At 35.8% G+C, this 18174-nt stretch overlaps 1 protein-coding gene across 1 annotated transcript in view; it reads right to left on the bottom strand.

The window, feature by feature from the left end:
* Positions 1 to 16977, bottom strand: part of LOC115452830 (tubulointerstitial nephritis antigen-like) — a 64356-nt gene extending 47379 nt beyond the window's left edge. The window contains exon 1 of the mRNA XM_037442855.1: positions 16731 to 16977. Coding sequence (XP_037298752.1) covers positions 16731 to 16741 — 11 coding nt within the window. The 5' untranslated portion in view covers positions 16742 to 16977. The remainder of the gene's footprint in view (positions 1 to 16730) is intronic.
* Between the last annotated feature and the right edge of the window lie 1197 nt (positions 16978 to 18174).

Raw genomic sequence — 18174 nt, 5'->3', positions numbered from 1 at the left:
CCCGCTCTCACCTATATTTTTGTTTGTCATCTTCATCATCATTTTGCGTCCCGCGGGAAATAATTTTAGTATTGAATGTACTGTATGTCTTAGTAGCCAAGTTGCATTAATTATGAGTTATGTATTCGTCTGCTAAGTTTGAATTTGCCGCCGTCTGAATTCGCCGCACGGGGCATGGGCCCTGGCTAGCCCCCCTTAGATCCCGGGCTGGTGAGTGTGAGTGTGCTCTTTAAACCTAATGATGCAGAATGGATTTGACTAAATTTTGACGTTTACTTCCTAAGTCCCTGTTTGACCCGATTCCAAATCATAGAAAATAGAGCATGTTCAAAAATATGATTTGAGACTTCGCGTCATCAAGTTACGGATACATGACGTTATTTTATATTTAACATGAATACGCTAAGTGATTACGGTGATGTCAATATAATCTTCCGCTATGATATCAGATGGCTATACAGGGTATTTTTTACATTTACTAAATAAAACCACATATTCATTTGCATCTTAGTAATATTAATTTTAGTGAGATACACCAGCTTCTAGTACATGTTTTGTTTCTACATCACCCTAATTTTACTGCTAGAGAATGCCTTTTGTATGAAGGAAACCTTTACGTACTATGTATAAAAACCTTTCTTGATTTTAACAATTTCCTTGCAGTTCTTTGGAATATTGGTCTGGTTAACTCAGGCTATATGACAAATGTCATGTAAAAATATTTACCTTTTGACATTGTGGCAAGAACATAGTAGTTTAAAGGACTTTGTAGCCAGTGTAACTCGACATAATTAGACTTAACATCTCATGTCTCAGGATAGCAAGCGCAGTGGAATACCAACCAATACTTTGTAATTCAAGGTGTTGGATGTTTACTGTTTATGGGCGGTCGTATCGCTTACCATCAGGCGAACGGCAAGTCCTGTCATTCAAAGCAATAAAAAAATGCATATCCTATACCAAAAAGACCAGTATTAGTCTGTCGACTGGTAAGAGGTTATCATCTCCCGTCAGTCGACACTATCTGACGGCAATACGACTTACCATCAGGTGCAGTGAAGTCACTTTACCAAGCCTGTATCAAATAAGGTGATCTATTTGAATGAATGAATCCCTCCTAGCCGAATTTCGACCACGGCGGCCAATCTCAACGGAGATCAGCCACGCAGGACATATTATAGTGCACAAGTGTGTGCGCAATACACAAGCACTCTCTGTTCCTTCACGCTTATAGTCCAGTGAGACGGCAATCCGACATGACCGGAGAGAGATCAGGCGCAGGACCAACGGCTTTACGTGCTTTCCGAAGCACAGGGGTGTCACACCGCCTTCCTGACTCCGAGCTGCGACTGAGTAATTTTTAAGATGGAAAATCCCAGTCACAGTTATTTTGGCCCGACCCGGGATTCGAACCCAGGACCTCAGCGCGGCAGTCGTATTTCTACCGTGTACAATTACAACTACGCCACCGCGGCAGTCAACTATTTCAAATTTTCAGTGACCTATTTACCAATGTACCAGCCTGTGCCATAAAACCTAACATATGCTTATGTATCACAAAAGAGCTCGACATTAATCCATCTGCCAGATTACTGGGGCAAGTGTAATGACAATTTCAAATCATAAAACTAGGGCAACTAGCAACACAATCACTGATTGCTTTGCCGGCCTGCCGAGACGCATAATCATTGTTGGATAATTTGTTTATTTTGTATTTTGAAGTTGCTTGATGGTTTTTATGGAGTTTTATAATGGTGAAAATAAGCAGAGCGATTACTGACAATTTTTTTATTGCTTTGAATGACGAGACAAGCTTGCCTTTTCGCCTGATGGTAAGCAATATGACCGCCCATAAACAGAAGAAACACCATCCAACACCTTGATTTACAAAGTATTGTTTGGTATTCCACTGCGCTCGCCATCCTGAGACATGAGATGTTAAGTCTAATTATGTCCAGTATTTACACTGGCTACAATGCCCTTCAAACTGGTACACAACAGTGACTAATCACTGCTGCTTGGCGGTAGAAATAGACATTGCGGTGGTACCTACCCAAGCGGACTCTTACATGAGAGACCTACCACCAGTAACACACTGTACTGTGTTTTTTTACACTTGTACAAAACCGGGATATTTCGCTAGTGCTGCTAATTTTACAGGAAATTTGTGAAGTTGTGTGGATATAAAACTAAAAGTCAGCAATTGATAAAAATCTTTTACATGAACGAAACAAAATATTTTAACCTAACCAAGAAAAAAAGTCAGGCCATATTGTAAAATGTGGAACTAATTTCTTATACTGACACTACAACTTTAAAACAAAAAAGCAACTGCCCGTTCCAAAGCAGGATTTTATTTTTCTAGTCAAGCTATAAAATCAAATCAAAACATCGACATTGACTTTCACAATATCATTTTCTTTCTTATCTCCATATCTTTAGATATCAAAGTCGATTTAACAAAGACCGAATATTATCACGCATCGTTGGATGCAAAATATTTTGTTTAGATAACCTTCGTTTTCTTTGTGACATGGACGGAATGTTTTCTTGTTCCGATTTGTTTGTTTATCAAACTAGATATTACTTGCAAATATACCTGCAAGCCTTTCTGGAAGTCTCGATGTGCTTTCCGGAAAAAAAGGATGTATTTTGGTGCTCAATTTTACTGACAATCGTTCATTCATAACTTTTGATTTAATTTGTACATAATTGTGCAATTTCGTTCGGACTTTCCCCCGTGAATGTGTTATAAAAAATATCTTAATTACGTCGATAATTATGTTTTTAATCACCGGATAAAAACAAACAATGTGCCCCTTATCTCCTTGTAATAAAGTTATTGTGAACATTGTTTTGACAACAGCTCCAACAGAATTTATCAAAGTTAATGTACGAATTCAAATTTCGAATCTAAAGACGAACAAAACTCCATTTATTCCGCAAACAAACTTATATTTGCAGCTACGAAACTGGATTACCAAACATCATTTGAATTGGCCCTTAATCGTTTCACTGCACTTTAACTTTGTCATGCGAATGGGTGTTCCATTTAATTATGATAAATTGATGCTATAACGTCAAACGGTGCATTTACACTGGACAGATTGATTTATGACGTTTAGTATCTTGTGCGGACTCCTTTACAATGAAGAGATTCGTTCCGCAACATAGAAAATTTATAAGTATGATTGACTTGTTCTGATGACATTAGCTTATAGAGGTTATTTAGGTCAATAGACATGTAGGGCTAATGATGGCTGGTGCCGCTTCCGCATCGTGAATTAACAGTGTATCTTCCTTTATCTTGGTACAATTAAGTAGTATGATGCACAGTATAGTCCAAATAGTTTTCAATTAGAATTGTTGTATCCCCAATAATCATCATTGTAGCGCCTATCTTATTTATGACTTAGTTACCTAAAAGTGCTACTATAGCTTAGTCATAGGGAAAAAATCTGCACATATATTCTACAACCTTCACAGTCCAAGAAAGCAAGATTCCCTTTGCTTTAAGTATTTATTTAAGCCCTATTCCTTTACCATAAGGTGACCTATCGCCATTTAAAATAACATAGGACAGATGCTTATCATAGCCTCCAAGGTCTCTGACAAGCCCCTTCTACATTATCATAGACACACGCAATCGCTAATTTGAAATGTCAAAGCTAACTGGGCTAGGTAGGCATTTACTGCGTCCACTAACGACTAACCAGTGCTAAAGTACGATGTTGTTAAGAGTTAATTATGATAAATAATGAAAATTGTATAAGTGTGCCAAATATCTCACAATACAAGCAAGAAATTGTATAAAAAAAAATTGTGTAAAAAATTCAATGACAAACTTATATTTGCGGTTGCGAAATATTCACAATCAGATAGGTAAATTTCGTTTATTTATTACTGAACCGATTTTGAATTTTTTTCACTTGTAGAAAGCTATATTAATTCCGAGTTCTTTTGTTTCTGTGGCTTTTTATCCCGGAAAAGTTTCATGCACGCGGAGCCACGCGTAAAAGCTAGTGATTAATGAAATAGCCTTTTCTAGGAGAACTATCAATTTTAAGATCTATAAATATCGATCCGATAGATCCCATATGATGTTGAATAAGAATTTTCTTTACAAATCATATCGTTAGAATGCTTTCAAACCAGAGGATGGGGATGAATTCTCAATTATTGTTAATTGCGTAAGAAACAAATATGAAAATCATTATTCATCCACATGCCTTATTCCACTCGACTTGGGGTCGACCCCAAATATACAACCGCAGAAAATTTCAAGCTTACATTTATGAAACGGCGCGGATATCTACTTAACACTCTGGGGTTATTTTCTTGAATTCCGTGAATATAATTTTACAAAATGTTCCCTGACTTCGAATTCTAGAACCTTCCAGCCCACAGCCAATCCGCTGCCACTTTACCGATTACCGATTTCACAATAGAAAGATTTTTTTTAACTAATTTGTTTTGTCAACTTATTTATAGTCAGAGGAAAAACAATGAGTCATTGAATTAAAATTTATTGATAAGACCCACATATAATCCTCCTTCCTGCTAAAAAGATTGTGTTTGGATATTTATTAACCATGACAAAACGTTGGCTGTTCATAGAAGAAATTCAGTAAGGAACGAAGTTGGAGCAGTAATTACGACATATAACCTAAGGTAACTAATGAGACAATATTGATATATTGTAACAAAACTTACTTCCATAGTTTCGTCATAATTTAACATAAGGAACCCAATATAGTTAAATTTAAATGTGATAAAATTTAAATCAAGTTGTCACTTTTTTTATTAATGATGTTAAACGATAAGAACCCATGAAAAATCGGTTTTATGTCATTCCGTTAATCCTGGACCCTAATTATATTCCGGAAAATTTTGTACTTTGATTCCGGTAAATTCGCAACGTAGCAAGCACCAGTTTATAATTTACCAGCCATTCTAGGAACAACGTTGGATTCATTTTAAAGCGTTTGTAAGAATCCGAAGGCCGAGCGGTTGCTAATTAACTGTTAGTTAATGTGTGTTCAGTGATACAGCTAACAACGGGCTATTAGGCAGTTAGCGTGTTATTGAGGAGCCATTTATAGCTCGGTTGTATTATCTCATATCTAAGGACCGTATGTTGTTACTTTTTTTTATTGTATTTGCTTTGAATGACGAGACGAGCTTGCCGTTAGCGTGATGGTAAGCGATACGACCGCCAAAAAACAGTAGAAACACCAAGCTCCACCTTGAATTACAAAGTATTGTTTAGTATTCCAATGCGCTCGCCATCTTAAGACATGAGATGTTAAGTCTTATAATGTCCAGTAGTTACACTGGCTACAATGTCCTTCAAACCGGAACACAACAGTGACTACAGACTGCTGCTTGGCGGTAGTAACAGACATTGCGGTGGTACCTACCCATGCGGACTCTCACATATGAGAGACCTACCACCAGTAATGTAGTAATTCTTGCAGAGAACTCGTCATCAAATGATGTTAAATCATACACCATCGGACTATGCATTGGCGTTCCCTCTACTTTTATAATACAGGAATGAACCCTAAGCGCTGTGAACCGTTCGCCTTTAACGAGGCTTAGAAAGACTGCTCTTTTCTGAGAAGGTATCTAGATTGCCCCTAGCATTGTTAAAGTCCATCCAGTCCATGATCGTCAAAACTTATCATAGGCGAAACTCACCTTTAAGTGGGATCTCAAGTACGCGTTTAATGTATTGAACTATTTAAGAAACCAAGCTTGAGCTGCCATTTAAGAACATGTTTTCTGAGTCGCCGCTGTTAAATAAACAAAACTCGACTGTCAAAATCCGTCAGTCGCTGCGACTTAAGATATCACTTGAGATGTTATTAAACGCCTTAATCCAGAGATATCAAACAATAATTAAACAATATTTTGATCATGAATGAAATGTAAATTATTGAATTACAACGTCCAGTTTATCTAGACCCCCGCAGCGGATGTAAGCGGAGGCGTAGGTGACCGGTTATGTAATGTCTGTTTAGTCTGGCCGCGATATCGTTAGCCAATGCCGGGAACAACCGGTTCTAGATACATTTAGGCTTTAGGTTTTAGTTAGGTCTAAATGAATGATTTAGTATTAAGCCTACGTAATAAATATTTATAATAAATGTGTATCGGAATCTGAGCTTGTAATGTTGACAGGCCGATCCTGGATTCTATTTCCACATCAGATATTGGTTAAATTTTTATCTATCATCATCGGCTTGGGTAATCAATTTTTTTAAACACTTTATTGTACCTACACATAAAACATGGAACAAGAAAAAAAAGGACAAATGACGGTTTTTCGTACAAGGCAATCTCTTACAAATCACCATTAGATGAATATAAGAGAAAACGCAATAATGTGCATAAATACAAAAAAATTGTGGTGCCCCACATTTTAATGGGAATGGAATATGGGCAGCACTGGTGAAGGGCTCATATACTCCGATTACTGTTGATTTCTCTTTAGAAATTGATGTAAAATCTAATCTTCATTAAAACTATTTTCAGAAGTTGTGATGGGTTCCCTTTGGGATAATTACATACTTCACCACAAAATTAGGCAGATGGTTGTGTTAAAATTTGATCCTTTGCTATTGAAATGGGGAGATGATTGTGTTAAAAATGCGGGCGTTAAACAAAAAAGTATATTAACTATGTAATACTCAATTCTGCGCAGGCGCCGGGTTTTTATCTCTTTAATTAGCTGTCAACAAAAAGGTCAGTTTTCGGCGGTCGCGTGCTCTCACGGAGCCCGTTAATCGACGCCGGCGCCAAGCCGACGAAAAAAAAACTATAAAAAATAACTCGGTTCCGTATATCTTTTCTATGATTGTCGGCTTCTTTGGTACAGTTATATCTACATATTTTATGAATATCGGCTTCTTTAGTATATCTACTGTGGAATATAGTTTGATAGTAGAAAATATATTGTCAAATATTTTATTTCGCGTTAGAACAGAGTGCGGCTGGAGTCTGAGGTTTGAAATTTTTGGCTCTCCCCCTATGACATTATGGGATGGAACACATTTGGCGAAAAGTGGGTGCTCTGGTTACACCTCTGCCTACTCCTTCGAGTATGAGGCGTGATGTGTGTTTGTTTGGTTTTTTTATTACATTTACGCGCAGTAAATCTTTTCTTTGATTTGAAACAGAGATTATAATAAATGGACAACAGCTCGCGACTTCGCTCGTGTTAAAAACTGTAGAAAATGATTAAAACATTTAACGACGCCAGCGTCATCTATTAAAATAAAATCAAATTTAATTCCATAATTTTCTATTGGAGCCAAATGTGGAGATAAAAAGTCAACGTGCTAATCCCGGACATGGTTTACCCGTATGTCAAATATCATCCAAATTCATTGAGTGGTTTCAACGTTTACTTCGTAAGTTGTTGCTGCGTAATATTATGACGGACTGAAATAAATACGTCATTCTGGAATGCGTTATCGTGTAGCCTAATCTTTACAATCGCTTTCGATAAATGAATTACATTTCCGCACGATAACATTTGAACGCCTCTGGTCTACTGACTGATGGCTGGTGGGCAAGCTACGTATCACCCCCCCACCGGCCCTCCGACAGCATACTTGGAAAACGTAAGCATAAGGTGGTATTTTTACATTTTTCTTTCAACTGCGAGAACTAATCACTAACTAGACGTGAATTTAAATTCTTTACTTGCCAATACTTGTTTAGTTACCCAGATTAAAGCCGAAACAAAATGTATGAAAATGGACCTTGAGGTATCGCCATAATATTTATTTTTTTAACTGCGTTAAATTATACTCTTAAAGACTCTTTTGTAAAATATAAAAAAGAAGGAAACCAAACTAAGGGTCTCATGACGATGATGCAACTGAACGGTGTGAGCCACATGATATTCTTATGTAAATGATATTCTTTTATTGACAATTTTCTTTAACCTTAACCTGAAATCCCTTTAGGCTCCAGCCAGATTCTATTTCCCGCTAATTTTTCCCCAGAAATTATTGAAATATCCCGAAAGGACTATAAAGAAGTGTCGCCTCTGCTTAACCCTCCAGCACAACGCGTAAACGTAAATTTAAGATTGTGGCTACTGGTTTTGGCCCTCGGTACCCTACAGAATCGGGACCAAGACCCACTTTCAAAAGAAATAAACAATTTAACAGTGTAAAATGAATTTAAATGCGGCCCGTTACAAGAATAAAATATTGACACCTTTTTGTATAACACCGTTTAATAACAGGTTTTTTTTTGTTCTTTTTTTAAATGCTTATGCAAAAACATTTTTTGTTTATTAAACGCGTTAATAATGACAGATGGATTGATTACATTTAAAAATAAATAAATCATATAAATTGTTTTTTATGAAAATCAAGTCTTATATGTATATGAGAATGTTTTTTTTTTATTAGAATGATAATAGTATGTTGTACAGATACTTTTTTATAGTACAGATGCTTCTGTGACGTCACAGGCATAGCTTAGAGAATAGGTATTTGCATTCATAATGACTACGTTAAATGGACAGGAATGCTTCATATTACAAAATATCTATTCCGATTATAAGACAGAATATCTCAGGATGACGAAATGCACGCAGTTTTGCAAGCCGGACTTGAGTAGCTGTTTTTGCGAAGGCGTTACGACTTCAACCTCTCAAGTCTACGAATGTATGGCCAATGACCTCTAGTTATTGTTCGAATGTCAAAACGAATTATGCATAAACAAACGAAATGAGGAATTTAATATTATGTAAATGATTTTATAAAAATCCATAAGTTGCCCGACACGGGAATCGAACCAAGGGCCTTCTCGTCCACTGTCTACTGCCTCTAGACTAGTAGTAATAAAACCATCCATTACACACTTAACGCTGACGAAATATGATAAACATCTGCCTACCTAAGCAAAGTAAAATCGTGATATTTATAAAATTCCCTTGAAAACCCAATCACATCGGAATTGGGATGAGCTATTTTTAAAACAAATTCCCTACGAAAACAGAACTATAAATCTTTACAAAAATAATAGCACGTTTCAACCACTTGAGGATGATCTGTTACCATGCTAGATGTTCGTAATAGATCGGACCGACTTTTTTATCGAAACGATATGTCATATTTTTCTGTATACTACTAGTTGACCCGTCTTAACTATGAATTTGCAGCGCGCATTCTGTCAATCGCTGACAGTTATTTCAAACAATTGATACATATATAAAATTAATATGTTCGTTAAGTTTTCTTAAATTTTCTAATTTTCCGCGCAATTTTTTGAATGTTTTCTTTCATAAGAACCTTCTCCTGACAATAACATACACAACAACAACAAAAAAACAGTGAAGTCGGTCCAGCCGCTCACGCGTGATGGCGTGACCAAGGGAAATAAGGATTCATTTTTATATATATAGATTTAGAAACCATAATGTATAGTACAATAGATTATAGCCTAGTTGGGACTGACATCTTCATTTGTACTCATTAGGGTAGGTACACTGGTATGCTGTCCATGAATACACAGCTTAAATACGGAGCTAGAATCTTGCAGCAAGTTTTTTGAAAGACTCGCGTCGGGCAAGAATTGCCTCGCCATTGTGCTTAAGCAACTTTTTTACTGGCGACGATCATCTCTCGTCAGTCGACACTATGTAGACACAACTTCACTTATCATCAGATGCTGTGGGTCACTTTTCCGCATCAGTATAAGAACATGAAAATCGGCGAAATGCTTTGTAAAATTTCGGTATTTTTGCCGGTGACGATCACTTATCAGAAATGCTGACCCGCCTCGACTTTCGACATAAAATAAGTATTTACAATGATTATAAATTATCAAAACACGAACAAGCAATTAACACGATTTACATTTGATACAAGCAATTATATTTTGCTTAAAAGGAGACTTCATACCTTTAAGTGAAATATAAATATAAAAACAAGAAAATACAATGGCGGAAACCCCCATTTTTATTTACGGTAAATAAACTAATTAGCAAGATGTGTTAACGGCATTTACGCTAAATAACTCGTAGATAACTGAAGTATTATGTCATCTATAAAAATTTGACCCTGATAGATGATGACCCTGTTCTTAACATAACGTGGGTGACTGAGAAAGAATTTTTGAAAATTTATCCCCTTAGAATTTTTATTTCTTTATTTAAGAAGCTTGGTCGTTATTTCACGACTATGTCGCTCCGTACGTCCGCTTTTACCGGTGCCTATTCACTTCTCATGATATCGAAATATTTTTTTAATAAAGCCGATAAAGCAACCGATAAAAAACTATTTATAATGCCCACATTGTTGTTTAGAGTGTGAGGTCCGCTCCGCACACACTCCGAAGAACATACATAGGGCACACGTCTCTGTATACACTCATACGTATTTTAATCCTGAAGCGGTAGATAGAGGTTTGAATAGTGCAGTTGCTCCAGAAACTGTACCCGAAACCTCCCGTTCATTATCCTTAATACATCTTAACATTCACCAGATAAAATATGCATTCATTATGTATGTAATACCAAACAGCAGCATTATAGAACGCCCGTCTTTATAAAAATATCAGACTTCATATTGAATAAACGAATTTGATTCATAGATACGTGGCACCAATATAATCTATAATTATTTTTCTTTAGAGGTGCAACCATTACATCACGCCATGTTGATTCAATTACCAGCATACAATTTAGTATTGTGAAAGGAGTATTTTAGTAAGCCTTTACATTAATTTGAATATATTTTTCTATCTCAACATAGAAATCTTAATTTGGAAAAAATAATGTCATAAATGAAAACATATTTTGACGTCGAAATTGTTCACATTATCCTAAACTATATAACGTAACATAATCGCGACAGACGTGTAACTGCATGTTTATTTTGCATTCAAATGTCAACTGAAGGACCTTTACTGAGAATTTCTGTTAATACTAAGTTAGGTCATAGGGATATAAATAAACTAAACCAAAAATTGAACACAATTTCGAAAGGAACGAAACGAATTTACGGCCAGTACCTATGTCGGTAGATTGCATACATCTACTTGATAGGTTTGAATGTCTCGGTGGCGAAGTTGTTATGCGAATGCGGTACAAGTACGACTATAGCGCTGAAGTCCTGGATTCAAATCCTGGGTCTGGTAAAAAATAATAAGGTTTTTCTATCTTAAAAAATTACTCAGTTGCAGCTCAAAGTCAGGAAGTTGGCAGTGTGATACCTCCTCGAAACGAACGTTAAGCCGTTGGTGCTTCGCCTGATCTCTCTCGGGTCATGTCAGATCGCCGTCTCGTCGGACTATGAGTGAGGAACAGAGATCTCCTGCGTGCCTGGATTATCTCCGTTGAGATAGGCCGCAATCGCCGTAATTCGGCTAAGAGGGATTCATTCAGGTTCATCACACTCACAGAAACAGTTAACGGGGTAACAGTATTATTTTTATAAAGAGAAGTAGTTATAAACACCATAACATCAATGTTATAACAGCTCAGGAATTTGCAAAATAATTTAAAAATGTATTATCACCGTATATTTTTGACAACATTATCGCTAAAACTATGGTATCGTGTCAAGGGCAACACTTATCATGCTAATTGCATTAAAGTTTGAAATAAGTTCGAAATATTTCATTCATTAGGTCATTTCGCAGTGAGTAAATTCTAGGAAATATTTGGCAGATTCCACACACTCTCACAAATACACACAATGACGTCTTTATCCCTGAAGGGGTAGGCAAAGGTGTAACCAGGGCTTCCAATTTAAGCCAGTTTATTCCGTCCCATGATGTAATAGATGTGGAGGCTTTCTCCATATCGGACACAAATTCCAGACTCCAAGTTATAATTGAGCAGAAAAACCCAATATCAGTTCGTCCCCCTGGATTCGAACCGGAAACCTCGTAGCAGTATCGCACACATAATACATCTACTCAACCAAACAGCTGTTTGGCGGTTCCCTCAATCTATACATCAATACGGGAAAAAAAATGTTTGCACCCCTGTTTAAGCTCCTTGCTACGCATGAAGGAGTGTGAGAATTGGTATGATTAAAGTCCATATAAAGGAGTGCAGAGAAAGAGAGAAAGTTTTATGTGTGTATTCTTTGTGAATTATCGCTTGCTTTAACGGTGAAGGGAAACATCGTGAGGAAACCTGCATACCTGAGAAGTTCTCTATAGGAATTTCGAAGGGGTGTGAAGTCTACCAATCCGCAAGGCCTAATCCCTCTCAGTAGTAGAGGAGGCCCGTGCTCAGCAGTGGGCAAGTATATAATTCAGGGCTGATATTATTATTATTATGAAAAAATTTCGGAAAAAATGATTCGCTTAAGTCAATCAGCCTTCCCAACCGTCGATATATATTACAAATATAAAATAAATTCGACGGTAAAATTAAGACGACTAGACGACCACTAGTCCGCATAAATGCATGTTAATGTATTTTTCCAAGAATAATAATACAGAATGGCTTAGGATGTTGACGACAAGTTTACAGACGAAGCCAAACTGCAAGATACTTCAAAAGGAAACTACAATGGAGTGAATAAGGACAAATAAAAGACAATGGAAGTCGCTGGATGCTGGCTTTCAATAGCTCGATCTGGATATTTTGGGGGATGCTATTGTTCAGCAGTGGACATCATGAAATAAAGACGAAATAGCTATTAGAAAAGTACATTATTCGAAAAGAAGATTTTTTCCCTGTCAAACTGCGATTTCCACCATTCTTTAATTTTAAATCAATGAAATAGCTTTTTCTTTTTATTATTAGTTATTACATAAAGAATAATTATACAGTCGAACATAATTCACTACTGAACAAAACGAGCTAGCAGCTCGTCTAATATAATCACATCTTCCTATAAACTGTAGTAACAACATCTAGAACTACAATTACTGCGTATCTTCACTACTCCGATATCAACCCTACTTAACATTGACCCAAAAAGCATACTTTCAATAATCTATCTAGAATTTGTACATACCAAATAGATAAGGAAACGATTCATTCATGACAAGTGTATGCTATGACTCCGCTTTCTTTTTGATAAAGCCCAAATATGGCTGATGTTAACCGGATTTGGATTTTTTTCTAGTAACACGTCATGGATAGTTATTATCTATTTCCTTTTAGCTGGCAAAAAGGCAAACTTCTCATTACTGTTGGTAGGTGTCTCATGTGAGAGTCCGCCTGGATAGATGCCACCGTAATGTCTATTTCTGCCGCCAAGCAACACTGTGTGTAGTGTGTAGTCACTGTTATGTTCCGGCTTGAAGGACATTGTAGCCAGTGTCACTACTGGACATAATAAGACTTAACATCTCATGTCTCTGGATGGCGAGCGCAGTGGAATAACAAACAATACTTTATAATTCAAGGTGTTGGATAGTGTTTCTATTGTTTATGGGTGGTCGTGTGTACATAGCAGCAGTACTCATCATTCAAAGCAATAAAAAAAGATGTACAGCTAATGTAGACTCATTGTAATTATTTTAGTTCTAAAATAATGTCGGCATAATAATAATTATCGAATACAGATCCTGTGAAGTGACTTTGTTTAATCGAATTAAATTTTCCTACAAATTATTGTCTAGTATAATGAATCTTTATTCCAAGTGATGTCGGTGCATAGGAATGTTGTGGATTGGCGGTTTTATCAACATCTGACGTCATCATGTCTAGGGACTATAATTACAGAAAAACTAACACTCACTGATGCTTATTTCGAATGTTTGACCTACGAGTACACGAGCCACGAATAGACGAAGAAAGGAGGACCATTATCGAAGGTAATTAAGATAAAATAATGAAGAAATCCAAAAAAGCTTTAATGAAGAAATCTCTTCGAGACGGCTGTGAGTGCTACAGGTAACACTATAAAATCAAACGCTGAGAATTTATATCTTTAAGTAATTAAGAATGAAAAAATATATCGTTAATAGAACTTAGTTCGAAAAATGAAGCTTCTGCACGAATTTATAATTTTAAAAGGAAAATATATAGTAGATAGCAGGCAATAGATATAGGATATTCCATCCACGAAAACGCGCTTCACTACCTTTTAAAAAGGGGCGGTCGCAGAGTAAGAGGACTGATCCAAGCACTTCTTCCAATACCATCCATCATAGTGTGCCTGTGTTATACTGCTCCCGCACATTGAAAGCAGTCAGGAGAAGTAGTGGGGCGCGTCTTCGTGGATGCAAATATACGTTTATAATCAGACATATATTTTTATGAATTTAGAAACGACATTAACAGGTTTTGAGAAATGGACCGGTATGTTCAACAAAATTATAATTCTAACTTATACTATACCTAAATTTCAAAGTTTGTGAACATGTTTGGTTGTTAGGAGAGTACTCAGAAAGCGCAGAATTTCAAAATACAGTCTAAATCATGGATTAATTTAAAGCTTACATTTTATCCTGAAATATTTCTATTGGGAGAACCAGGAAAGAACTTTTAAGCAGCCAAAGCGACCAAACGTATTTCAATATTTTTATCTTAACAATTTTTTTTTTGTTCGAGCACGGAAAATTGACCCCCCTGCACCTGATGATAAGTGGAGTGGTCCAATAGAATGTCGACTGGCCAGTGATGATTACCAATAGACAATCGACACAATTATGCCGGCCTGTTGGAACCTTATATACGCAGGCTGATCCTGGAACGCGGCTCATGTAGGCCACTATGGCGGGCTTAACACCTGGTGTACGTTGGTCGCTATCCGGGCGGATATAAAATATACTTAGGTATCCCATCACCAGCAAACTAGAAGTCTAGCTAATAATTTAATCATTTTGAACGAAATAATTTCTCTATAACATAAGCCACAGACAGACAATTTCGAGCCATAAATCTTGTACATTAATTGACATCTTATCTAAAGATTATAATTTGGTTTACTGTTTTATTATCATGGTGAGGCACTGATTTTTTTGATATAATCGCGAAGAACTTTAAACAACCGAAGTTAGCGCCGCTTCGTATTTACGCATTTATAATTATTCACATTAATTTAGGTACACGACATTTTATTACACAAAATTTTTTATATAATTTAAATCATGTTTAACATAAATACCTACATTTATTATATAGTACGTCTCTGTCTAGCTATGTATTGTTACATCTACCAATATAGAGCGAAGAGTGTTCTATTTTTAAATAGTTCAGAAATACGAGGGACTCCAAGGAATGAAAAATATACAGCCCGCATCAAATACGGCCAGTCTGATATGAAAATGAAAAAATCTTAATTTAAATATAAGAAAGGTACAGAAAAAATTGTCAGAGGTTGTAATAACTTTAATTAAAATAATGACTGAATTTTCAATTGTTTTTTAGATAAAGTCCAACTAAGATCCTATCTTAATTCCCAAGCAAGATGCTTGCTACATTTAGTGCTGTATTTGAAAACACCACTTTAACTTGTATAGCCATAGAGATTTACGATAACTGTTGTACAATAATGAATAAACATATCTTGCTGTTCTGTCCATACTATTGTCCACAATATATTAAAGTTTGTGAAGATTGGTTTGTTAGAAGTAAAGGCAGAAATTGTTGAATCGAATTTTATTTGCACATATGGGTGCATCAGTTGCTTCCCTGGACACCCCTTCAGGGATAGACCTGGATTTTGCTAGTCGTGTATCCGCCTGACTAGGACAAAGGTATACTAAGTTTTAAACCCATCATAATCACGTAGTTGCGTCCTGGGATCACCCTGTGTATCCGGCTTAAAACAGGCCGGCATTTTCGTCGAAGGAGATACCCAAATCTCGTCAATCGGCACGATCTAGATCCACCTTCGCTTACCATCATGTACAATAATTACTATGCCATGGCAATAAAAAAATAAATAAAAAAAAACATTTATCCTGGAATGTGTCCTTTATTCACGAAATGGTGTTTCACGAGTGAAGTCGTGCACAAAACCTATATTTAACGCAACATCAAGTTCAGTATTCTAAACTTTGCATTTATGTAAATACTTCGCCTAATTAATTACTGTTTGTACTGTTGAAGTAATAAGTTATTCTAATAGTGACATTGTTTCCACTTGAATATTTAACGCTTATATTTTTATAGGTTATTAAATTAGTTTAGAATTTTATGAGTCGTAAAACGTGTATAATTCATTTTATGTTATCGAATATTAATTTTATTTGGCGATATTGAGAGAGATTGAATGCTTGAAAGCCTTTTTAAACTAGATAACTTTTATCGAAGTGTTGCTAATTTGCGAACAGGTTTTTTTTACGAGCGTAGGTGGGTATGTAAATTTTCATTTACCTACGCATTAATAATTTTTATTTGTTTTTTTGTAGTACCACAATCTGCACTTTATTTAGCGAAAGAAAAACAAATATGCCGCATGTTTTCAAATAATTTAAATTATTATTATTAGATATGATTTTTTTTAAATAAGCCGTATTTTTTTCCTATTCTGATTCTATTTGGTATTGTAGTCGTTAAACAAATCATTGTGCCGAATACCGATATTTAAAATGGGTAAACCCATGGAGAAAACTGAATATTTATAAAGCAAAGGTAGGCATAAAAACAAATTCTTACTGTTGAAGGTAGTTGTAAAACGTTTTGTTAGACCAACATAATTTGCATTAAAATACAGCCTTTCACAACACATCCGCCTGAAAACGAAATAATTTAAATATTTCTAACGAATATACATTACAAAAGCACTTACGTATTCGTCATGACGGCTTAACACTAATAAAACACAATCGGCGAAAAGGCCAAAATATTAAAAATGCAGTGCAGTCCACAGAGTTCAATAAAAAATTAAAAACAAAATTTAAAAAATCATCTGCCCATTTTGCGCTGTCCAAAAACACTGGCAGTTTATTTAAAAAAATACGAGACACAACGAAGTTTTCGAACGGCCGCGCGTCAGTTTCGCTCCGAAATCGCCCGCAGACTGAGCTCGGTGCGCGGGAACTCCTGATTTTAATATGCCGCGAAAACATAACCAAATGTTTAATAGCAAAGATACGTTATGTCGAATTAATAATGTCTCATTTTTTAACAATGAGTTCACGCTGAATTTTATAAATTGAAGATGTCTTGTAAGCCTTATTTTTTGTTCGTAGGTACAGTCCAATGAGATGAGACAAAGATGAAACTCTATTTGTTTTTGCATTTGAGTACATTTTAGAAGCCTTTGAATTGTCTGTCTTAATTTAAAAATGTAGAGCGACATCTGTTTTAGCAGCTGAAAAGGTCACACTTTTTTTCCTTCAAAGAAACAAATAAAGAGCATTATTTGCTATATTCTTAATTGTTTTTTTTTTTCTAATCCGTTGAAACAGTTGGTAAAGCTATCAACCTCTTTCATAAATACATATTAAATATTATAAAAATGACGTCTTATGTTATTTAAAAACAAGAGGTGATAATATAACATAATAATTAGCGACCACTTTTAAGCATGACCTAATTTAATATAAATATTTATGACGAGGGAGCTTGCATGTATCTCAATATTTTTTCGTGGGAATTTTCAAAGTATTTAAGTAGATATATGAAATTTGTCCGCACTATGTTGGTGGACGATGGCCAAATACTCTTAGTAGCAGAGGAAGTCTGTGCCCAAAAGTGGTTAAGTATACAGGGTGTTCATAATGGAAGCCTTTTCCTTCATAATTTATGACGCTATCTAAATTAACCCATTTGGTACAGTGGCGCCACCATAATTAGACGGTTTTTGACGGAAACTTTTTCATAACCAGAGCTGTTTCTTTCCTCGACCCTCTATATACTTAACTCTTCGAGCATAATGAGATAAACTTAGTTCTATAGTAAAGAGAAAATTAATAACTTGACATTGGCTAAACTAAACTGGGAAGCCATAAAGGAAAAAAAGAGTAGTATAACAATATTATCTATCTGTTATTTTGCAAAGGTTGCCGTGATTAGTTTTCTTAGTATAAGTAAATCAGCAAATACACTTGTTACTTGTAATAACCAACACCAAAAAAAAAAAATGCTAGACTCCGAGATAATACCTAGTATGTAGTATGAAACATCACTTTGCCCGACCGGAATCGAACTTGTTACCTCAGCGTGGTTGCACAGTCGTACCACATTACTACGCTAAAGCGGTCAGAAAGCTAACCGCTATTATAAAATGA

This window comes from Manduca sexta, chromosome 4 (assembly GCF_014839805.1).
Source record: "Manduca sexta isolate Smith_Timp_Sample1 chromosome 4, JHU_Msex_v1.0, whole genome shotgun sequence".
Taxonomy (NCBI): Eukaryota; Metazoa; Arthropoda; class Insecta; order Lepidoptera; family Sphingidae; genus Manduca; species Manduca sexta.
The sequence above is the reverse complement of the archived record's forward strand: the minus strand, read 5'-3'. Positions and strand labels throughout refer to the sequence as shown.